The sequence below is a fragment of the Balaenoptera musculus genome, chromosome 19 (genome assembly GCF_009873245.2).
Source record: "Balaenoptera musculus isolate JJ_BM4_2016_0621 chromosome 19, mBalMus1.pri.v3, whole genome shotgun sequence".
Taxonomy (NCBI): domain Eukaryota; kingdom Metazoa; phylum Chordata; class Mammalia; order Artiodactyla; family Balaenopteridae; genus Balaenoptera; species Balaenoptera musculus.
In genome coordinates this window covers 26,146,935-26,171,082 of record NC_045803.1, presented here as the reverse complement: position 1 = coordinate 26,171,082, position 24,148 = coordinate 26,146,935, and the positions used below count along the sequence as shown (strand labels likewise).

The 24,148-nt window shown below is 47.0% G+C and overlaps 2 protein-coding genes across 4 annotated transcripts in view; one reads left to right on the top strand and one right to left on the bottom strand.

The window, feature by feature from the left end:
• The window catches only part of ZNF423 (zinc finger protein 423), a 331,821-nt gene that overhangs the window by 207,286 nt on the left and 100,387 nt on the right, over positions 1–24,148 (top strand). The gene's annotated exons all lie outside the window — the stretch shown is intronic.
• On the bottom strand, positions 5,724–6,170 carry LOC118885832 (thioredoxin-like). Its single transcript, XM_036834947.1, has one exon. The coding sequence runs from the start codon at positions 6,102–6,104 to the stop codon at positions 5,787–5,789; it is 318 nt and encodes a 105-aa protein (XP_036690842.1). The 5' UTR covers positions 6,105–6,170; the 3' UTR covers positions 5,724–5,786.

Below are 24,148 nucleotides of genomic sequence, written 5' to 3'. Positions count from 1 at the left end.
GTTGGCTGCATGGGCGGGGAGCTCAGGAGGAAGGCCTGGGCTGGAGGAGAGGTTTGAAGGCCTCAGCACAGATGGTGAGGCAGCTGGGAGAAGTGAGGGGCATGAGGAATGTGGGGTCATCTATACCCAGATGGCAAAGTGCCTCTGGGCAGCAGTGTGAGGGGCCACAGAGAGGCCCATGGAGGCGGGCTGAAGGGGGTCTGCTGGACTGTCCTGAGCACGAGCATCGTCTGTGGAATCAGACGGAGGAACAAGTTGAGGAGAGGTGGGGAGACCAGCAGTGTAGACTTGACTTTCCAGGTTCCAGGCTGGGAAGGAAGGGCAGAAAACAGGAGCCGAGGGGTCCAAGGGTCAGAGGAAGCTTTTGCATTTTGAAGAGGGAAAGACCAGAGTATGTTTCTAGGCTAAGAGCAGAGAGCCAGCAGGGAGCAGAGGAAGGATGGAGAGGAGATGGCAATGGAGCCAGTCCTGGAGGGGCAGGGCCTGGGGCCCTCGGTGGGCCAGCCCACAGGCACGGCCTTCTTCACTTGCTCTCCATGCCATGGACTTGGAGGCCTGTGTTATTGAGTTGACTTTGTTGAATGCCCTTTATGGTCATTTGGCTGCTTGGGAGCAGCTGACATGTGAGCAATTTCCCTTGCATCTGCTTCTGGCTGAGCCTCACTGGAGTGATGGCAGAAAACAAGGGCCCTGCAACCCCAGGGCTTGGCCTGCTCTGTCCTGAGCTCCTAGTAGGTGCCAGAGTCTCACACTGGGCTGTGGATGCCTGGCCAGGGCTCCCTTCCTCGCGGGTCCCTGGGCTTCAGTGTGGAGGAAGTGGGAGGCCTCCTCTTCTGACTGCAGATCCCTGCCCTGAAGGAGTCGGGGCGTCCCTCACTGGCTGACCAGTCTCACAGATGCCCCACCGGGTGCGGTTTCCAGCCCATTTCCCTGGGGAAACCGAGGTAGGGAGAAGGGAAGTGATTTCCCAAAGACACACTGTGTGTTGTGAGCCTGACTTGCAGTAAGAATCCAAGGTTGCTGATGGGAGTGTTTTCGAAACAAAGACGCTTTATTAGGAAGTTACTGATTTTAGTTTATCCAAAAGATCTTTATTAAGCACCAATAGTTTGCTCAATCTGCTGTAGATATGAATATTAATTAGAAATGTGCACATGTGTGCACACACACATAGAATGTAGAACTCTACAGTGAATCAGAGTGGTTAGGAGCAGTTCCAGCTCATGGTTAACTAAGTTATTTTGCCTTTTGTATGCTTCAGCTCCACATCTATAAAATGCCCCCATCTTAACATAGCTGTACTAACATAGCAGTTTAGGCAGGTCTCTTTCAGTGACACATCAGGGATCCAACTCACACTGACTACAACTTTCAAAAGAGAATTATTGGCTAATGTAACTGAAAAGTCTGGGGATACATTAGGTGACTGGCTTCAGGCATGGCTGGATCCAGGGGTTCTAAGAAAGTCATCACCAATCTATCTTTCTCCCACCTCTCAGCTCTGCTTTCTCTTTGTTGCCTTCATTCCCAGGTGGGATCCCCTGGTGCCAGTGACAGCCAGCAGCTCCCCACTCAGTGGTCCCAGCAGAGAGGGGCATGTGCTTCTTCATCAGCAGAAAAGGTTTCAGGACCAAGGCTCACTGCCTCAGAAGCGTCCTAAAGCTGCCCAGGAGGCAATCACTGTAGCCAGGGAGTTGGAGTGGGTTGACTGGTTGCCCTGGCACTACCCACCCTCCCTGGACGCTGAGGTGGGCCAGTATCTGCCCCTCCTCCCCCCACAGTGGGAATGGGGAGGGCGTTCTTGAAAAGAGAAAGGGTATCTATTTTTCACCAGGAGGGGGCAGCACAAACAGTAGAGGGTCACCACCCCTACCTTTTGGGGGCTGTTTGAAGAATTAATGACTTAAAATATATGACAAGTGCCCAGCACATGTAAGTTCTTAGTGAGTGGTAGCTATTAATATTAATATTATTATTATTAGTCCCTGTGGCAGGGACTCATTAAAGATAATGACGCTGCTGCTAGAGCCCTTGTTTAGAGAGGACGAACTGAGCCCCTCTGTGACCACGCTGAGCCTACAATCCCAGGTGCCGGTCCATGGTGGCTCAGAGGATGCTGCTGAGGGCTTCCTGGAGGATGAAGACTGGCCCCCTGCCTTTACCAAGCTCCAAGGAGCTGTGCCTGCAGGAGAGCTCCAGAAGGGGTAGCTTTCATCAGAAGGATTTATTCATTTACTCCTTCATTCATTCAGCACTTTTTTTCTTTCCTGAACACCTACTCTGTGCCAGGTACTAGGCGTAGATGTTGCAGTAAGACAGACGAAGTCCCCGCAATCCTGGAGCTAGTGGGGATCAACTGGTAAACAAGAAAACAAATAAAAAATCCCGACTATTTCAAAAAGTGATATGTTCTGTGAAGAAAAGAAAGGGCGACCACGTGTGTCCAGGAGCAGTGTAAAAACGTATGATTGGCAATGGCCTGGCTAGGAGGTGACTTTTTGGCTGAGAGCGGGTGCCCAGACTAGTTTTAGTTTTGATCAGATGCATGACTGCCCACTGCCCTGGACACTTGAGCCTGCTGGTGTGCATGCCCTTCCCCCATAGGAAGGGGAGATCCTAGAGGGTGGTGCCACATCACGGTGAGAGCAGCCCTGGGTGCCCAGGGGGCAGCCTGGGGTTAATCGAGTGCTGCCTCTAGTGCCTAGAGCACCCCCCCCCCCCCCCCCCCCCCCCCCTTGGATGGTCTGTCAGGCTCCCTCCAGCCCGGATCAGCACTGGAGACTCAAGCATCCACACTTTTGCCCTTTTTCTGGATTCTTTGTGGACCACCCACAAAGGATCCTTTCACCAGAGCTCCATAAACCCAGCAGCTTGGGAACCTCCCATGCTAGTGTCTGCCTTCCCCCTCTCTTAAGGCACTGCCCAGTCTGGGGCATCTTTGTGGTCCCCCGGCATCCCTTTGCCTGCTGTCTGGCCTCTCTCCTTAAGTCTTTCTTACTTCTCGCTGGGTCCACCCTACCTCTTTCAGTCTACAGCCCCCAGCTGGCTCCAGATGCCTGTGTCCTGTTCTTCCCTCCTAGGGTTTCCAGATATAGCAAATAAAAATACAGGACGGCTAGTTAAATTTGAATTCCAAATGAACAACAAATAATGTTTTAGTCTAAGTGTGTCCCCAGTATTGTATGGGACGTACTTAGACTAAAAAGTTATGTGTTGCTTATCTGCAGTTCAGATTTAGCCAGCTATCCTGTATTTAATCTGGTAACCTCATGCCCCTTCCCTCACAGTCCCTATGCCTCAAGCCAGTGAGCTCCCACCCCACCTTCTTTTCAAGCTTTTTATGGTCCTTTTTCCATCCTTATAAAATTTTTAACTATAAAAAATTAAACTTTTAATTTTGAGACAACTGGAGATTCAGTTTCCTCTAACCGTAACAATGTGTAAAATGAGAGTACAGTATCACAACTAAGATATTGACACCCATACACTCAAGCTACAGAACATTCCCATCACGCAAGAATCCTTCATGCTTTCCTTTTAAAGCCATAGCCACTTGCATCCTGCTCCCGCTCCTTCCTTAACCTCTGGAAATCACTAATCTGTTCTCCATTTCCATATTTCTGTCATTTCAAGAATGTTATATAAATGGAATCATATGTAAGTCTACGTGATCTTTGGGATAAATTCCAGGAGTACAGTTGCTGGGCCTATAGCCCTTGAATGTTTGACTTTTTAAGAAACTGCCAAACTTTTCTAGAGTAGCTATGCCATTTTACATTGCCACCAGCAAGTTTCTCCACATCCTCACCAGCATTTGGTTTGTCACTATTTTTTATTTTAACCAATCTGATAGGTAGGTGGTGATATCTTATTGTGGTTTTAATGTGCATTTCCCTAATGGCTAATGATGTTGAACATTTTTTCATGGGCTTATTTGCCATCTGTTTATCCTTTTTGATGAAAAGCTTTTTTATATCTTTAGCCTATTTTCTAATTGGATTGTTTACTTTTTTGTGGTTGACTTTTGGAGTTCTTTGTATATTCTAGATACTAGTCGTTTGTCAGATATGTGGTTTGCAAAGGTTTCTTCTTGGTCTGCAGCTTGTCTTTTCATCTTCTTAACTGGGTCTTTTGTAGAGTAAAAGTTTTAAATTTTGATGAAGTCCAAATTATCAATTTTTCCTTTATGGCTCCATGTCTTTGGTTCCCAGTTTAAGAACTCTATGCCTAACCCTAAATCCCAAAGATTTTTTCCTATTTTTTTCAAAAAAAGTTTTATAATTTTACATTTCACATTTAAGTCCATGATCCATTTTGAGTTAATATTTATATAAATTTGAGTTGAGTACCACCCACCCCCATGTCCAATTGCTCCTGAACAATTTTTTTAAAATTAATTAATTAATTAATTTTTGGCTGTGTTGGGTCTTCGTTTCTGTGTGAGGGCTTTCTCTAGTTGTGGCAAGAAGCGGGGGCCACTCTTCATTGCGGTGCGTGGGCCTCTCATTATCACGGCCTCTCTTGTTGCGGAGCACAGGCTCCAGACGCGCAGGCTCAGTAATTGTGGCTCACGGGCCCAGTTGCTCCGTGGCATGTGGGATCTTCCCAGACCAGGGCTCGAACCCGTGTCCCCTGCGTTGGCAGGCAGATTCTCAACCACTGCGCCACCAGGGAAGCCCCTCCTGAACCATTTTTTGAAAAGACTATAATTCTTCCACTGAGCTGTTAATTATCAGTTGGGCATATTTGTGAGGATCTGTTTCTGGGTTGCATTGATCTATGTGTCTATTCCTTTGTCAGTATGACACAGTCTTAATTGCTATAGCTGTTTAAGTCTTGAAATCAGACTGAATCCTCCTTTTTTATTTTTCTTTTTCAAAATTGTTTTAACTATCCTAGGTTCTTTGCATTTTCATATAAATTATAGAATAATTTTATCTACATATACAGAAATACAGAAATTCTTGTTGTAATTTTAATAGGAACTGTGTAAACCCGTATCTTGATTTGGGGAGAACTGATATCTTCACCGTGTTGAGCTTTCCAATCCATGAACATGGTATATCTCTCAATTTATTTGGATCTTCCTTTATTTCTTTCATTATTGTTTTGCAGTTTTGTTTTGTAGTCTTGTACATGTTTTGATAGTTTTACATCTAAATATTTCAATTTTTGAGTGATTATAAAAGATATTGTATTTTTAATTTCAATCTTCACTTGTTCATTGCTGTTATACAGGAATACAGTTGGGTTTTTAAAAATAAATTTTATTTATTTATTTATTTATCTTTGGCTGCTTTGGGTCTTCGTTGCTGCACACGGGCTTTCTCTAGTTGTGGTGAGCGGGGGCTACTCTTTGTTGTGATGCGCGGGCTTCTCATTGCGGTGGCTTCTCTTGTTGTGAAGCACAGGCTCTAGGTGCTCAGGCTTCAGCAGTTGCAGCAGGCAGGCTCAGTAGTTGTGGTTCGTGGGCTCTAGAGCACGGGTTCAGTAGTTGTGGCGCACAGGCTTAGTTGTTCCGTGACATATGGGATCTTCCTGGACCAGGGCTCGAACCCATGTCCCCTGCGTTGGCAGGCAGATTCTTAACCACTGTGCCACCAGGGAAGCCCTACAGTTGTTGTTGTTGTTTTTTTTTAAAAAGGGTACAGTTAATATTTTATTGTCACTTATCAGATGGCAGTTAGATATATAGTCTTCATACTTGATCATCTTTCCATTTCGTAAATTAAAAAAATTACAAGTTTTAAACAGCCAAAGGCTGGTCATGTCTTCAGAAAACATGATTAGATTAATTCATTAATGGTGGCTTCAAGTTTTTCCTTATTAGCTCCAGAAAATTCACCCACCTTCTGTCCCTTTTTAAAAAACTGGAAGGTTGGCATGCATTTGACTTCACACTCTGAAGCAACATCCTGACAGTCATCCACATCTACTTCGAGGAACACTACGTTGGAATACTTTTCAGAGAGAGAATGAAAGAAAGGCTTGTTTATTTTGCAAGGCCCACACCACGTGGCTGAGAAGTCGACTACTACGAGTTTCTCTCCTGCACTGTTCAAGGCTTCCTGAAAAGCATACTTGCTCTCAATCTGCTTCACCATCTTGGCTGCTGGGGTCTGACTAGCGACCTTACACTGGAATATACAGAAGCGGATCCAAGGCGCCGGACGAAGTTTGCACAGTTGGTTTTTGAATGTTGATTTTGTACCCCTTAACTTTGCTCAACTCAATTGTAGGAGTTTTTTTGGGTAGATTCCATGGGATCGTCTACATAGACTATCATGTCATCTGTGAACAGGAACAGTTTTATTTATTCTTTTCCTATCTGTGTGCCTTTTGTTTCCTTCTTCTTGCTTTTTGCTCTGGTTAGAACTTCCAGCATTCTGTTGAATAAGAGTGGTGAGAGTGGACATCCTTGACTTGTTTATGAACTTAGGGGCAAAGCATCAGTCTTTTACCATCATATATAATAACAGGTGTAGGTTTTTTATAGATACTCTTTATCAAGTTAAGGAACTTCTTCTCTATTTCTGTTTTCCTAAGAGTTTTTATCATGAGTGGGTGTTGAATTTTGTCAGTTTTTTAAAAACTGCAGCTATTTATATGACCATGTGATTTTTCTTCTTTAGTCTGTTAATATAGTGGATTATACTAATTGATTTTTGAACATGGAAATAGCCTTGCATCCTTGGTGTACACTCCACTTGACCATAGTTTATATATATTTTTAATATATGATGCTGAATTCTCTTTGCTGTTCTGTTAAAGTTTTTTTTTTTCTCTGTATTTATGAGGGATATTGGTCTGTAGTTTTCTTTTATTTTGTCCTGTCTGCCTGGTTCTGGTATTGGGCAATATTAGCTTCATAAATAAATTGAGAAGGTTCTCCTTTTCTTTTTTTCTGAAAGAAATTATGTAACTATGTAGAATTGGTGTTGATCCTTCTTTAAATATTTGTTAGAATTCTCCAGTAAAATAATCTGGGTCTGGAGACTTCTTTTTAGGGAGTTTTTAATTATGATTTCAAGTTCTTGATATCTATTTTATATCTTGAAATAGATATCAGGTTATCTATTTCACGTTGGCTGAGTTGTGATATAGTTTGTGCTTTTCAAAGAATTGGTTTTTCATAGTATTATTCTCTTATTATCCTTTTGATGTCTGTAGGGTCTGTAGTGATATCCTCAGGTTCATTCCTGATATTGGTAATTTGTGTTTTCTGTCTTTTTTTCTTTGTTAGTCTTGTTAAAGATTTGTCAATTTTTCTGATATTTTCAAAGAGCCAACTTTAAAAATTTATTTTCAGTATTGGTTTTCTGTTCTAACTTTCATGATTTCTGCTCTTATCTTTATTATTCACTTTCTTCTGCTCTCTTTGGGTTTATCTTTCTCTTATTTTTCTAGGTCTTTGAGGTGGAAGCTTAATTATTGATTTGAGACCTTTTCTGTTTTCTAATGTATGCAGTTAGTGCTATGAATTTCCCTCTTAGCATTGATTTATCTGTGTCCCACAAATTTTAATATGCTGTAGTTTAATTTTTATTTAGTTCCATTTTGTAAAAAATAAAATATTTCCCTTGAGCTTCATCTTTGACTTGTGATTGTTTAGAGGTGCCTTGTTTAGTTTCCAAGTGTTTGGAGGTTTTCTTGTTATATTTCTGTATTTAATTTATGGTTTGATTCCATTGTGATTGGAGGAAACACTATGTATGACTTTAATTCTTTTAAATTTGTTGAGATTTGTTTTATGCCCTATGATATGGTCCATATTGATATATCTTCTCTGGGCACTTGAAAAGAATGCATATTCTGCTGTTTTGGGTGACATGTTCATCAAAATCAATTAGATCTTTTTGGTTGATGGTGTTGTTGAGTTTTTCTGTATCCTTGCTGATTTTACACCTAGTTGATTTATGAATCACTGAGTGAGAGGTGTTGAAATGTTCTACTGTAATTGTGAATATGTCTATTTCTCCTTTCAGTTTTATTAACTTTTGTCTCACATATTTTGCAGCTGTATTGTTTGGTTCATACATATTTAAGATTGCTATGTTTTCTTGATAGATTAACTTCTTTATCAGTGTATAATGCCCCTCTCTGTCTCTGGTATTTTATTTTATTGTTTTGCTCTGAAGCCTACGTTATCTAATATTAATATAGCCCTCTGCTTTCATTTGATTGTTTGAAGGATAATCTTATTCCTTTTACTTTCAACCTGACTATATTGTTATATTTTAAGTGAGTTTCTTGTAGATAGAATATAGGTGGGCTACTCCCTGTCCTCATTCTGCCAATCTCTGTCTTTTTAATTTGTATATTTTGACCATTAATATTTAATGTAATTAATTATATGTTAGAGCTTAAGTTTGCCATTTTATATTTTGTTTTCTGTCAGTTTTCTCTGCTTTTCATTTCTGTTTTCTACTTCCTGCCTTCCTGTGGGTTACTTGAATATTTTCAAGAATTTCATTTTGGTTAACCTGTTGTGTTTCTTTTTGTACAACTTTTAAAATGATTACTTAGGCATTACGTTATATAAACATAGCTTACCAAAGTCTTCTGGTGTCATCATTTTACCAGTTCAAGTGAAGTGTAGAAACCTTACCTTCCATTATTCTCCCCTATTTATAATCTAATTGTTTAGAACATTTCTCCTATAAATATTTAGTACCATATCAGATAGTGGTAAATTTTTGCTTCAACCATCAAACATAATTTAGAAAACTCAAAAGAGGTAGAGAAATTATTGTATTTACCATAATTTTGTTTACTGTGTTTTCTTCCTACTTACAAGAATTCTTGTATCATTTCCTTTTCTATTTAGAGGAGTTCCTTTAGCTTTTTTTTTTTTTTTTTTACAGTAAGCATTCTGGTGACAAATTGTCTTATTTTTCTTCATCGGAGGATGTCTTGATTTCCCCTTCATCCCTGAGTGGTAGTTTTGCTGGATATAGATTTTGTGTTGCCAGTTCTTTCCTTTCAGCACTTGAAAAATATTGTACCACTTTCTTCTGGCTTCCATGGTTTTTGATGAGAAATCTGCTGTCATTTGAATTATTCTTCCACTGTGGTAAGGTGTGATTTTTCTTCCTCTGCTCTCAAATTTTTTCCTTTGTCTTTTTTTTCTTTTGAGTACTTTTTAAGTCCACCCCCTTTCTCCTCTCCTTCTAGGACTCTGACCACATGAATGTTAAATTCTCATCAATCTCTGAGGCTCTTTTCATTTAAAAAATCTATTTCCTTTCTTTTGTTCAGATTGGGTGATTTTTATTTTTCTATATTCCAGTTTGCCAATTCTTTCCTCTGTTTCCCTCCTCCCTTCTGATGTTGAGCCCATCATTGATTTTTTAAAACTTTTGTTTTGTTTTTTTTTCATTTCTACAATTTCCATTTAGTGCTTCTTTTTATCTTCTATTTCTTTGCTGAGACTTTCTCTTTTTCCATTTGTTTCACACATGTTCATAATTGTTGGGAGTAGTCTATGATGGCTCCTTCAAATTCCTTGAGAGATAACTGTAACATCTCAGTCATCTCAGTTTTGGTATGTAATGATTGTCTTTTTCCATTCAATTTGAGATCTTCCTGGTTCTTGGTGGGACAAATGATTTTTGATTGAGGTGGGAAGAATTTCAGGTTAGTCTCCCTACTAGGTCTCCACTGATACCTCTTTGAATAGTGAGAGGAGTGCCTCATTCCTGTCCCCCACCTGACTTTCCCTTACACCAGGAGAACGGGTAGGTGCACCTTGCTACTGCTGGGTTGGGGTGGAAGTCCAGGCTCTCCAGATGGTCTCTAGTGACACCATGAGGAGGGGCCATGTTACTGCCCAGCAAGTATGAAAGTCTGGCTCCCTACTAGGCTTTTTTGACACTCCATGGATATGGGGTATTGGATGCCTTGTTACAGCCTTAAGAGCATGGAAATCTAGGTGCCCTGCTCAGCCTTTGCTTGAGTGGGTAGGGTGAAGGTAAAACCTTTTCTATGGGTTTGGTTGGAACAAGCTGTCATTGTCTACAAGTTTTCTGTCTTGCCAGGCTGTACCTTTTCTGGTCCTTTGGCTAGAGAGCCCAGGCTTTTCTTGGGGCTTTTAAAATCTTATCTGTCAGTGTTTCCTGGTTGCCAACTGCTTGAGCTCCAATCTGAGATATATGAAGCAAAAGGAAAACCCAAGGTACTCACTACCATGTCATTTGTTGGGTCCCAGTGTCCCTGGCTATTCTGTCTTCTTTTCTCCACCTTTCAGAGTATTCTTATGTTTCTTTCATAATGTCCAGGGTTTTTATTTGTACTTAGCTGGAGGAATAGAGAAAATTATGTCCAGGGGAGAAATCTGGAAACTGAATAGGCAACTAAGAGTCTCGGGAACATTTAGAAAACATCGCTTTATTCCACAGCGACATTTTTGCAATGTTGCTGGGTCCAAGGGCTTGTGGGAAAATTGGAGCTTAGACTGGAGGTTTGTAGCTCAGACCTGGGCCAGGACCATTTCGAGGACCCTCCTCCTTCCCTCCCCTCCTCTTCTTTTGCAAGGAGAGAGAACAGTGGGCTGTGTGAGACCCTTGACTCACTGGTTGGTGGCAGTCATAAATCAAGCCCAGCAGCACCCAGTGTAAAAGTTGATACTAACGATACCTTGTTTCTGCATCCATCCAGCATTGCCTTTTGTTTTCTTCCCTCTAATGATCCTTCTCACTCTGATTTTATCTCCTTAGGAGGTGATGAAGAAAGCCGGGGTGGGGTCCTACCTGACATATCACCTAGGTGCACTGATGGTATGAACCAAAAGTTGGCAGATGTGGGCCAGTGTTGGTGCTTGAGGGTTAGGGAGAGATGCAGTGATGCAGTGCTAGAGATGTGGGGTGGTAGAATGATCTCAAATCCATGCAGCCGAGTGCTGGAAGGTGTCATGGGAATTGGGAGGGAGCAGACCAAGATTTGACTGGTCATCTGGTTGTCTTGTCCCTTCGAAGGAGGATAGCTCTTGCACAAACCTCACTTTTCCCAGCTGGGCATTCTGAGCCCCCTCCCTAGTTGCCACCAGCAGAGTCTCAGGCAACTGCAGTGGAATTGTAGCACTTGGGTGGATACTGGAAAGTGGTGATGTTTCTGGGGCGGTGAGGCAAATAAAACCATGACAGATTGTTTTCAAAGCATCAAATGCAAAATTGTCAACACAAACATATTTCTGGACCAAACAGTGGAATGTGTGAATTAATTACGGACCTATTAAGAAGCAGAATTATTCTTCTTTTCAGGGTCTAAAACAGCCCTGCTGCCCAACCCTTTCACTCTGGGAAGAGGAGTCCATGGGCTGCTCCTTTTAAAGTTTTAGGGGCTGGTAGAAATGCAAGAGACTCTGTAGCACAAACCTGGCTTCCAGCAGCCACTTCAGTTTTGATGGTCTGTCCCCAGGATCTTGATTAGGGTTGGAGTCCCATCAAACGTTAACAAGCACTGTAAAGGGCCTGTAGCTTTGGGAGAAATCATTGTTTCCACTGGTAATGTTGAGTCCTGAGAACATGCTGAGGGTGAGGTCCTCTGTCCTCACTGCACCCGGTTATCTTCCTATGTCCACGTGCTTGGAATTCCGTGGGCTGTTCTCCACACACAGGGCTGCAGTGAGCCACAGGAGGCACCTTTCAAGTGTACGGGTGCTGCAAAAGCACTTCACTGAGTGACGTTTCATGAAGGATTTCTAATAAGGGGTAGTAGCCTCCTAAAAAGTACGAACACAGGGGCTTCCCTGGTGGTGCAGTGGTTGAGAATCTGCCTGCCAATGCAGGGGACACGGGTTCGAGCCCTGGTCTGGGAAGATCCCACATGCCGCGGAGCAACTGGGCCCGTGAGCCACAACTACTGAGCCTGCGCGTCTGGAGCCTGTGCTCCGCAACAAGAGAGGCCGCGATAGTGAGAGGCCCGCGCACCGCGATGAGGAGTGGCCCCCGCTTGCCGCAACTAGAGAAAGCCCTCGCACAGAAACGAAGACCCAACACAACCAAAAATAAAAATAAATAAATAAATAAAAACATTAAAAAAAAAAAAGACACACACACAGACACACATACCCCCCCTCAGCATCGCCTGCATGAAGAACTTCGAATATCTCAGCATGTGCCCTCAAGATCTGTTTTACCAAAAAAAAAAAAAAAAAACAAAAAAGATTTAGCATCTCACTGTAAAACATTTTTGGGCTTCTATCTGCAGCATCAAGATCAGAATCTGGTTTCAGATATCTTGTTCTGTCCCTCACTCCTGGGGCAGTTCAGCTTTTTCTCCTGGTGACCTGTTGGCGGCCTTCACCCCCTGTAGAACCCTTCTGTTTGGACCCTGCTCGGGTTCGAATGGCCTTTGCAGAGTTTGCACAATCTCTGCTTGTCTGCTTGGAGGCTTGGGTTATCTCACTGGATGGCAGGAGCATTGCTCCTCGAAGCAAATGAATGGATGAATAAAAAGATAGTCGGAACGTGTCCCTCACCCTGTTCTAACCCAACTCAGGACGCTTGTGTCTGGGCACTTGGTGGAGGGTTGGTTGAGATTTACATCGTATGCACCAGTACCACTGTACTGTTTCTTAAAAATACTGAAATAGCTCCTGACCCGCTGGCAAAGGGTTTCTGCCCTGAACCTGCTGTTCACAGATCCTCCCCCTGTGCTTGGAGCCTTGGCCCCTCCCTAGATCCAGAGCACAAGAGGAGACCTCCTGGTCCATCAAGGCCATCAGCCTACAGCCGGGGATGATTGAGTTGGTGGAGACCCTGGTGCACCGGCTGTTAATACATTTGCTTATCAGCCCTGCTTGTTGCCCCACTTCGTACTCATTCTCTTCCTCTCCACTCGACAGCAAGTGTTTCCTGGATCCTAGCTGTGTGCTTGACGTGCGCGGCTTCCTTACTGAAGCCAGCTTCTCTTGGCCCCGTCTCATTTCTTCCTGACCGCATCCCCTGCTTCTGTGCTGTGTCCCCACCACGTGGCCCTTTTCTGTGGCGCCGGTGAGTGTTTCCAGTGCTGCGTAGGAGACGAAAGAGGCCTTTCTATTGCTCTCATTCTGACCCCCACATGATGGGACTGTAGGAAGTTTACTTACATGTATGCTTTTGCCGTTTTTATTCCGTTTACAACTTGCATGATAGCAGCTTGGTTTTCCCTGGCACTTGTGCCACTGCTGTGACAGTAGTGGGGGGTGTGTCAGCTGTGAGAGCAGCCCTTTCCCTCCCGTCCCCACTCAGAGTGGCGCCCAGACCCCGTGCAGCGGCCCCGCTCATTTACATCGAGCACTCGTAGTGACGCTGGCTCAGCCTTTTGCTGGTGTTTCTCTTATTCCTCCCATTACTGGGTGGAGGAAATACCTTTCGGAGCCTCTGTTCCCGGCTCCCCCTGTTTTCCGCGCGAGGCAGCCCTGAAAGCGTTGTCATTAGCGCATCTCTCCTTGTTTCACAGCCGGGCGGTGTGGCTTAAGCTGTGAGCTGAAAGCTGACCCTTGTGGGTTTGGCTTCCACTGCCCGTCAGCAGGGCCTTCCTCCAGTATCCCCGCTGCCCTTGACAACGACTCCGTTTTCAGAGTGACAGTGTACTAACGAGTGAGCGTCTGCAGGAAGGCACCTCGCCCAGCTCGCAGGCTTCCAGGCTTGGGGCTGCGCAGGAGGCTTCATTTATTTTTAGATACCTTAGCTCTCCCGAGGGAGGGTCTGCGCACTGGCCCCCCCCAACCTGCCCCCTCCAGAGATGGGCCCGATGGTCTGCTCTGGGGAGTGGAAGGAGGTGGGGCAGGCTCAGTTCTGTTTTGGGAAGGCGAGCTGGAGTTCCCTCTTTGTTAGGAACAATGTCTGGGAGGGTCTTGCTGTTCTGCAGAAGCCATGAGGAGGTCAGAGCTGGAAGCTTCCCCACCCCCTGACCCGTTTTGCTCATCCAGAAGCTGAGGCTTAGAGGGGGGCAGGCACTGGCCCAAGGTCACACAGATGGCCAGAAGCTGGGGCGGACGCAAACCAGGCCTGTGCGTGCCCAGGTGCCATCTCTCCGCTCATCCCTTAAATACTCACTGAGCGTGCACTCCACGCACATTACCCTACTCATTCATTCAACAGGTGGAGCCCCCAGACTGGCCTCCTGGTGAGAGTTTGCAGGGGAGGGGCCTGGAAGGCTGTGTCGTTGACAAGCACCTCCACCCGCGTCCCCTGGGTTTGTATCATCAGAGAAGTTTGGGAAATTCTGGTCTATACCACACCTGCTGGTGGTGGGTCCAACCCGGCGGGAGTCCTGGAGCTGGGACTTTGGGAGACTGTGGCTCAGACCCAGGAACAGGACTATGGTCTGGAACCCTCCAGTCTCTTGGCAAGGGGAGAGAGGAGCCAGGCAGCATCCAAGATAAAAATAATACTTTTTTTGGAAACTAATAATACCTTATCCATGCTTCCATCCGAGTAGTTTTGTTTTATTTTCCATTGCTCTTTCATCCTCTGATTTTATCCTCCCAGGTACTAGCCTCCCAGGAATCTGGGAAGTTGGGGGTCAGTAGTGGGGAGAGGGTACTGCTTTGCTCAAACCAGTTAGTGCAATGGTCCTGGCACCCAGCAATGGGGTGCTGGTGGTCAGACATAGGGGAATAGCCGCTGCGGCTCGAGGGTGGGAGAATAATCTCAAATTGCAGGATAAGGGGCTGCTGACTGTGATCAAAGGAGCTGAGTGCTTCAGTATGCCCCTTGTATGGACGCAGAAATGGAGTGAGACTTAGGGACCCTCTGAGGTTACACAGGTATTTGGTATTGATGGAGACTAGAAATGAGGCCACTAGTTCACTGGTTCTCAAACTGCGATCTGAGCAATCCTGGCTTTCCAAGCACGTGCCATGGGCCTCCTGGATGTGGGGGCCAGAGGGTGGGACATGGGGGTTGAGAGCAGCTCTGCTCTGTTCTGCTGTGTAAGTTGGTGTTTTGTGTAAGATTTCTCTGGGAAGGTCAGAGACTCTGCCCTGGGCCACTCTGTGTGCTCAGACCTCACACTAGTACTGGAGTTAGGAGAGTGGTATGTCAGGCCTGGGCTGGTGGGCAATTCTGGGTGATTCTCCAGACCTCGATGAACCTCAGGCTTGTCTTCTAGATGGGGCGGACGCTCTGTCCCAGGTTGCCAGCAGATCTGATGAGATGTCAGTGGCAATTGGTGCTTCACGTCTTGGTTGAGGGTCAGTGGTGAGGGACCTAGGTGCTCGCTCAGTCAGTGGGTTGCCGACATGGCCCTGTTTCCTGCCTGGCTGTATTCTTTGACTTGCTTTTTGTTACTTACCCTCTGCCAAAATCCAGGAGCTTTTCTTGCAGCTCAGACATCGGTATAACATGAAAAAACCCAAGGGCCTTTAGTCTCAAATGGGTTCCTTGCTATCAAAAGCTTCTTCCTGCATGAGGGCACAAGCCTTGGAGCTTTCTGGCACCCATGTGCCCTTGCCTATCACCAGGGCTCCTCCAGCCCTGCCCCTGCTCCTGGCAAGCCTCAGAGGTAGGGCCCACATTTGGATGACTTGGAGGATGAGGAGGGATGGAGGCTGGATATTTTCTTACTTTTTTCTATCAGTTACTCAGTGATGAATCCACTGGGTGATTGCTCAGTCCTTCTCTCTGTGTCCACACTGTTGGCATGGCCCTGGTGCTCTCAAACATGGAGGGAGGACCAGCTCCGTAACTTGTGCAAAACGAAAATGCAGGGCCCTGTGTTAGAAAATGAAGAATTTCAAGATGACAACAGGAGGATATCAAACCAAGTGCAGGGCCCTTCTAAATTCCAGCCCCTGTGCTGCTACACGGGTCACATGCCCACGAAACCAGCACTATGTAGGCGCAAGATGCTTTGAGTGGCAGGCACCCCACAGGGCTCAGGCCTGCGGGGTATGGTTGTGCAGGTTGTATACTGCACAACTCTGGGGAACACCCTTCACCATTCCGTCTGCATGGCAGCCCTGCCGGAGGTGCCTCCAGCCAGCCCTTGACAGTGGCCATGACCCACAGCTTTGGGACAGAGAGGCTATCTTGGCGATGGGCCGGTGTCCTCACATCCAGATTCTCCCCTCCAGCCACGGTTCTGGAAGCTCCTCCTTCGCTCCTCCCTTTCTCCTTGGCATTTCAGAGACACGTTTCTCCACGAAGCTGAGGTGCCCAGGCTCCACGCGGGTGCTGCTGGGGAAGCTTCCGCTCCTCCGTGTGGATCGCCCGCTGGCGGCTCTGCTGTTAACCTTTGGGGTTTGCTCGTAAAATAGAAACTCTCTTTGTAGGTCAGTTTGTCAGTAATTTTGGCAGCCGCGGGGCCACTGAGGGAATGAGGCTTGGTTCCCACTTGTCTCTCGTGCTCGGTTTGGAGACTTTTGCGGAGCCCTTCCCCGGGAGGAACGCTCACCCCTGCTGGAAACGAGAGACGGTTTTCTCTGACCTGGTTTTGAATCGGCAGAAGCAATTCCTGTATGCTGGAAATGTACGGCCGCTGAGAAGGAATTTGGTCCAAACCCAGCCTGCAGAGCCTTCTGCTTAGGCCTCTGTTTTCCTGGGCGGGTGGCACTTGGGTGGGGCTACCGGGGTCTGCTTCTGATCCCATGATAGGTGAAGTGGAAGGTTCTGCTGAGACTGGCACCCACCCGAGCCTCACTGGGCTCGCCATGGTCTGCAGGATGGCGTCGTGGCCTGCCAGCTGACCCACTTGCTCCTGTACCACCCCTCTTGACACCCCCCGCAACCCCAGCCTGGGTTGCCAAGGCTCTGGGCATCTTCCGTTGTGATAACCTCCCAGTGCCCAGCTCTGTACTCCGTGCTGGAGGGGAGGGAAAAGATGAATAAATCCTCATCAGACCCTGCCTTCAAGGGCCTGGCAGCAGGATGGGGGTGAGGGCAGTTAGGTAACGTGCAGGCTGGTGGGATTGGTTGTCAGAGAGAACAGTGTTCAAGGAAGGCTGAAACAGGTGGCCTGGAGAAGTCAAGGAGGGCTTCCTGGCAGAGGCAGTGATGAACTGGACTCTGACCCCTCTCTCTATTATTTTTGAGGCCTCTAGGGAGTAATACTGAGCATCTCTAGTCCAGTGAAGGAAGCCTGGGGAGGCTAGGCTGGGATAGTATTATGGCCTGGAAATTCAGTCCCACGCAAATAATAGCTGAGCACCGTGTGTTAAGATGCATTGCCAGAATCAGAGTTGATTCAGAGGTAGAACAAGACTCGATGACCAAAGTTAAGGTTTGTAGATTGAGAACTTCAGATCAACCAGAGAGATGGGTTGAATGCCAGGGGAGACGATGCTGAGGAAGGAGAAGAGGGCAGCTTGGGGTCTGGGGAGAGCCCCAGGAGTGTCGAGGAAAGAGACCCTGGCTCCTGCCTCCTCCAGGAAGGCAGGCAGGCTGGGAGGATGCTCTCCAGCTGCTTCTGTGTTCCTGAGTGTTGCCTTTAGGTCCCAAGGCCTGAGCATGGACCCATGGGGCAGCAGGGCCCAGAGAGAAGCCTGGAGCTTTCCCTGGGACTCAGAGGCCTGCTCACAGCTTCCCTGGACAGACCTCTGTATTACTGATGTTCGTAGAGAGTGCTGCCTTTGGAGGCTGTGGGGTGAGAGCCTTTTATGGGAACGAGCTGCAGCCTAGGAGGTAGGAGGTCTAGATTCCAGTCTGTGCTCCGCTCATGTGCTTTGTGACCTTGAGCAAGTAATTTGCCCTTCCAGGAACCACACTCTGGCCATAGCATGACTGAAGTGAGCATGGAGTAAGTGAGCATGTGACTACGTTAACCAGATTTCTTTCCTGTAGGACTTTCAGAATGTTAACATCATGGTGATTACAGTGGTGATAGTGATCGCAAACAATCCTATAGCACTTACTTATGTGCCAGGCCCTGTTCTGAGCACTTTACATCAGCTGTTCCACTTAATTCTCACATCAGCCCCCAGAGGGATTCTTTGAGTGGCAGGAACACCACAGCACTCAGGTCTGCAGGGTATGGTTGTGCAGGTTGTACACTGCACAAGTCTAGGGAACACCATTTACATTGCGGCCTACGTGGCTGCCCTGCCAGAGGTCATGTCAGCCAGCCTCTGACAGTGGCAGGGATCCAGAACTTTGGGGTAGAGAGACCCCTCTATTCTCTCATTTTAGAGATAGGGAAATCAAGGGGCACAGAGGCAAAAGTAGCCTGCCTAAGGCTACTCTGACTCAGCCAGCAGGAGTCAGAGCCAGGGTTAGGACCCAAGTGATCTGGCTACAGACTCCATGTACTCAAACACCGTGCCAAATCGTACCCATACGGTCACAGAGCCCCCTCTTTGTGGAGCATCTGTCTACAGGGAGCAGTGTTCCCTGGAACACACTTTCCAGATGCGTTCCGTGGGCACTTCCTGCTGCCAGCTCTGGACTGTCAAACTCCTGGGGGAATCTCAAATGGGGATTTTGCTCCAGTCTCCAAATTTCCACCTATGTGGAATCCTGCAGCGTTGTATAGATAAATAGTCATCTGTTTTTCTTCTTTCCATCCTTCCTTTATAAACACTGTATCAGAGAAATTCGCTGATGATGTGTCCACCCGAGGACCGCCTCACCGCCGAGGCAGCTGAGTATTAAGGGGAAATTGGTGAAATGAAGTTTGGAAGCCGCCGGCCTGGCCGGAGCCCCTTCTGAGTGCTGATGATTTATTTCGGCAATGTGGTAGTCATTAGTATCTTTGGTGTTGGAGCCCACGAGCTCTGGCCTGGGTCTGTGACTGAGGGAGCCTTCGGGGCCATTACGAGCTAATGGCTCAGTGTGGGCAAAGGAGGCCTGCAGTCAATCTCGCTGCCGGCGAGTAATAAACGTTGGCCGGTTCCCTTTCTGCTCCCGGAGAGGGAGGGGGCCTCAGTGCACCGTGGCCTGCTGGGCCTCGGAGTGGCCTGGCCTTGTCTCCACAGCCGTGGGGACCAAATCACACCTCTTCTTGGCTTGGAGAACTGAGGTGAGAAGTTGCCCAGAATTTTGTCTGACTGACCCAGATTTTAGAAACGTGAGGTTGGTTTGAGGGCTCTGGGTTCTGCTGGTCTGGCTTTGGGCCGTCTTCCTGCAGGGTGTCCTCAGATCATCATGGCCTCGTGGAGAGCGCGTGCGTGATGCAGGGCCGGTGCAGGAGCCGCCCCGAGGGAGGGGTCTCTGCTGTCTCGACATCTGGGCAAGATCCCTCCACGTTGCCCCCTTTTAACTGAGGCCTCACTTACATACAGTCAGGGGCACGAACATTCTGAGTATTGAGTGATGTTCTGTGACATACATGTGCCCACCCAACCCACATCAACAATAGCCCACGTCCCCCCGGCAGTTTCCCCAGGGCAATTGCTCCTCTGACCTCTACCACCTGAGGGTAGTTGGACCTGCCTCTGAACGCCGTGTCAACGGAATCCTACACTGTGTGGTTTTTCTGTCTGGCTTCTGTAGCTCACTGTTACATTGGTGAGGTGCATCTTTGTTTGCGTTATCAGGGGTTTGTGCCTTTTTATTGCCGTGTTATAGCCCCCGTATGAACGTGTCCCAGTTTGCCGTGTGTCCTGCTGATGCTGGGTGTTTGGGTTGCTCCTGGTGGGGGCCGTTATGAGTAGTGCTGCTAAGGCCATCTGCAGAGGGGTCGTATCTGCGGAGGGGCGTTCTGTGGTCACACGCACGCGTGCCTTTGCTTGCGTAACCGGGAGGTTCCTGAGCTACTGGCTCACGGGCGGGGAAATGTTCAGTTGGAGTAGATGCAGCCAGCTTTCCAGGGTGCTGCCCACCCTCCCCGCCCGCGAGGCCCTGCCCGCCGCACGACCTCACCTCCTACCCTTCCTCCTGCTCACCCCGCTCTGGCCGCACCTGACTTTTTCCTCTTCTCGGACACTCTGTGCCCTCTTTGTGGACTGTTCCTCTCCAGCCCTCCACACCACTGCCTCCTTCACGGCCAGGTGGCACCTCCTCTCCGGGCTGACCCCCACTCCAACCTCGTCACTCTAATCCACCCCGTTTTTGTTTCCTTCGTAGCGCTTCTTGTAATATGCAATCGTCTTGTGTACTCATGTGTTTGTCTGTGTGGTGTTTGTCTTTCCAGGTGGACCAGGGGCCTTGTCTATGTCGTTTTTGCCTGTCTGTCCAGTGCCTGGACCAGAGTCCAGCACTTAGTAGGTCTCAGTAATGAGAATAAGAAGAATTAGTGGACTTGAACTTTTCAAACTCAGATGTCACATGCATCTTGTCTTTGCATCCTAGCCACATTCCTGTGTGGAGGATGAGGTCAGGACCATGGTCTCCATCTGACAGGTGGAGGCAATGAGGCATGAAGAGTGATTGATGAGTCCAGATAGGATCCAAGCTCCAGGTCTGAGCCCAGTGTTCTGCCCAGCGTGTTGTTTATGAGCTTTGACTCTGAGGTCTTGGGATCTGGGTTCAGATCTGGTTCTGCCACCCATTTGCTGTGCGACCTTGTGCAGGTTCCTTAACCTCTCTGGGTCTTGGTTTACACATTTGTGAAATGAGAGGATTAAAGTATCCAACGTCAAGTGCTTGGCCTGTCAAGGGAGCACTCAGTGACAGAGTCTCTTCTCTTATTAGTTGGTTTTGCCTGGACCCGCACTTCCATCCACTGATTGCAATGGGGACAGTGTATGGGGAAAGGGCTTCCTTGATTTTTAAAGAGTGCCTAGTGAATCCCAGCGTTTTTCTTTGGATCATGGAAGTTTGCTGTTGCATGGGCCTGATGGGATTGTGTCTCCTCCCTCTTCCTTCCTTCCCTCCTTTCTTGTTTTTTTTTTTTTTGTAATCTGTAGGTGAATTCAAAGGCAAACAAGCTAATGTGTGTGCATGTCTGTGTGTGTACACATTTGGGGAGGGGTTTCTTTTCAGCCCAAGGTGTGCAGGGTGGAGTTCAGAAACTGGGACTTCCTTAAAACAATGCATCCTTGCATTCCCTGCAGGGGTCAACCTGCTTTCAGGTGTTAAAGCTATTAAGTTGAACATCCAGTTTTCGACCTATAGAAAATGGCAGTTTCATATGGTCCCCCTAATACTTGGGGACCCTATAGAAGTGGCCATTTACAGCAAACAGTTGCTGCATTAATTTTAAATAATTTCTATCCAGTCCTAACATTGCCGTCCCTCACCCTGGATATTTCCCTGGTGATACACCATCAAAAATGCTTGGAAGTAAATCAGTGGGTTTCTTCAGCAAACAGCCCTCCCCTTGGACTTTCTGAGTGTCTCTGCACACCCAGGAGTACAGGGCCCGAGTCTCTGGAGGGTTGGGCACCCCTCCCTGAGTTTCTTGTGCAGTGGAACCTCTGCCCAGGTCTGTGCTCACTGGCCAGGGTCTGCCAGCACTGAGGTCAGGAAAGGTCTTCCAGGCCCCTGCCCTTTTTCCTCCGCACAGGCCTCACTCTGGCTTTGCAACCAGTTCCCCGCCCCTGCTTCTGCCCCTAGAATGATGGTCCAAGTACCCAAGGACTTTGAGTCATGGGACAGCTCTGGAGTGAAAAAATGATAATAATAGTAAAAATATTAAGAGCTACTATTTATGGACATGTGTACTATATCCAGGCACCTTGCGTGCATTATTTCAACTTTCCCCCCAAATTATCTAAGGTGTATTTTTCCTATTTGACATGTTAGGAAACTGAGGCAAGGAGAGGTTCAATAATGTACCAAAGTTCTCACAGCTGGGGAAGGGGCAGAGCCTGGAGTTTTATCCAGGTCCCTTAATTCCAAATGTACCCTTCTCACCACCCCTCTCTGCTTCCTGTATGTTTTCTTCAAATACTCAGGAGCTCTGAGGAGAAGTTAAGGAATGGTTTCCAGGGGGAGAAAAACACACGGGTGAACGCTGTGTGTGATTGACAAGCTCTCCCGATAGGACCTGTTCTGCATTCTGGGCAGAGTGAGCCAGGGAGGGCAGGAGTCGCTGGGGAGGCTCCTGGGGGGCGTGGCGAAGGGAGGGCTGAGCTGTGTTTGGGCTCATGAGGGGGTGGGGGAAGGGGGCTGTGATTGCCAAATACTTGAGCTCTTTTTGATTGAGGACTGGGCAAGACCTTGGCCAGAGGACTGTCGTTGTAAAGCCTTTGTTAAATGCTGGGGAGCAATAGTGATAGAATCTCTTAGAATCACAGTGCTTTCTTAGAACTGTGGACATACGGATTTATGGAATCATAGCATCCCAGACTCTGAGAACTGTAGAGCTCTCGGATTGTGAAGCTGGGGACATCCTGCTCACACAGTGTGTGAGAGAGCCGCTGACACGCGTGAACACAACACGGGCTTATACACAGCAAGCCAGAGCCTTCTCCGGAGCTGGCCGTCCAGGGGAAATAAGACGCGAGCCACGTGTGCAATTTTAAATCTTTACTAGCCGCCTTGAAAAGACGTAAAAGGAAACAGATGGAATAAAATATTTTTATTTAATCCAATATATCCAAACTAGTATGATTGTGCCATAAAATCAACTTAAAAAGTTATTAATGAGAATTCTTTACATTCTCTTTTTCATAGTAAGCCTTCAAAATCTGGTGTCTATTTTGCGCTGGGAACCAGCCACATTTCAAGTGCTCAGTGGCCACGTGTGGCCGGCGGCTGCCGTAGTGGACAGTGCAGGTCTAGGTAGGAGAACCCCTGCATTCCTGACGGGATGTGCATGGGAGGTGTAGGCTGTGGGCCCACGAGGGAGCAGGGGTCCCCTTGCTGGGAGGGACCGGCTCTTGGGGATCACTGGCAGAGGCCTTAATCTGTCTTTGGTGTTTGCAAAGAGGCGTTCCCAACTTGGAGCACTCCAGCCATCTTGCCAGCTGCTGCCGTTCATTATGGCAGCTCCAGGGGTGGCACTCGGAGAGGTTTCTCCTTACCCAGAAGGAGCTCTGAGGTGGTCAGATGGAGCTCGAGGCCCAAGAAGGGCCAGCAGGGGAGAGAGGAGCCACACCGCCAAAGCTCCTGCCTTCACTCAGCCTTGGGGAACGGAACACGGGGCAGCGTCTCCTAGCATGGGGCCCCTGCCTGTCAGTTCCCAGGGGTGGGCGGTGCAGATGGTAGGTGCGGGGGCACACGGCTCAGGGCCCGAAGTACCCCCCTGCCATCATCTGAGGCCATCTTCCCGGGCTGATGCTGTGAAAGTGATTCTCTATCTCTCCTGCTGCAGCCACAGGGAGATAAAAACCAGGGCTGTGGGGATGGTAAAGAGGGATCCAAATTATATTTATAATATTAAAGTGAGTGCATTTGTGCTTGCTGTTCTCCAGGGTTTTTCATAAGTAGAAAAACACAAATTAGCATTTTCCATTTCCATATATTGACTAGAAAAATCGCCTGCTCTCAATTAAGACCTATAGCTTTTGGGATGTATGCAACAATTTTATAAAATATTTACAGCGAGATTTGCATTTTACACGGTGTTACAGTTTTTCTTGTGTTTAGGAGAAAGAGCTGAGGCCTGTGAGAGGAAATACATTCTCTGGAATCGAGGGGAAAGAAAGCTGCGGGCTGTTTTTCTTGCCTTCTCTACGTTTCTGACACTGTCTCTGGTAATTACCTAAGGCTGATCCACCCATGAGCTATGTGTTAGTCTGTTCTCAACGCCCTTACCCCTTTGACAAATCCATTACTTTCCCTTTAAAACTTGCCGGAATGGAGCTGTCTGTGGCTTTGTACGAAGAGATGGAGAAGGAGAACATTTTTTTCTGAATGTGAAAGCATGCTGTAAAGAACATAGCTATTTCCTGGATAATTTGCAGTTGTATATTTTATGTTAATTTCACCGAAAATACTGCACCCCTGCCAGGTTTAGTAGCGGCTCACTGTGATATGAATAATTTCTAGTGAATCATTTTTTTTCTTCATTTAAGATTTGGCACCTTTTTAAGATTTTAATAATAGCAACAAGGAGGAAGATTTAGAACAAGTGAAACATTAGTGCCAAAGAAATTCACGTTGAGCGCTAATGTAAAATAGCAAGAATAATTACATGGAAAGCAGTTTCCACAGATGTTTTTCCTTGTAATGTAATAACTATTTACTAAACTGTTTATTTTAGGCCTTTGGTTTATAATAAAATATTTATACATTCTCTGCTGTAATAAAAAAATATTGACAAAATACTATAGAGGTTTAAAAAGACAATTGATATGTTTATTTTCCGGGAAGCGAGTGTGGTATGAAAGTTTGGTGCTATT

Excerpts from the sequence above, each read along its gene's own strand:
- LOC118885832 (XM_036834947.1), bottom strand. The coding sequence starts at position 6,104 with ATGGTGAAGCAGATTGAGAGCAAGTATGCTTTTCAGGAAGCCTTGAAC.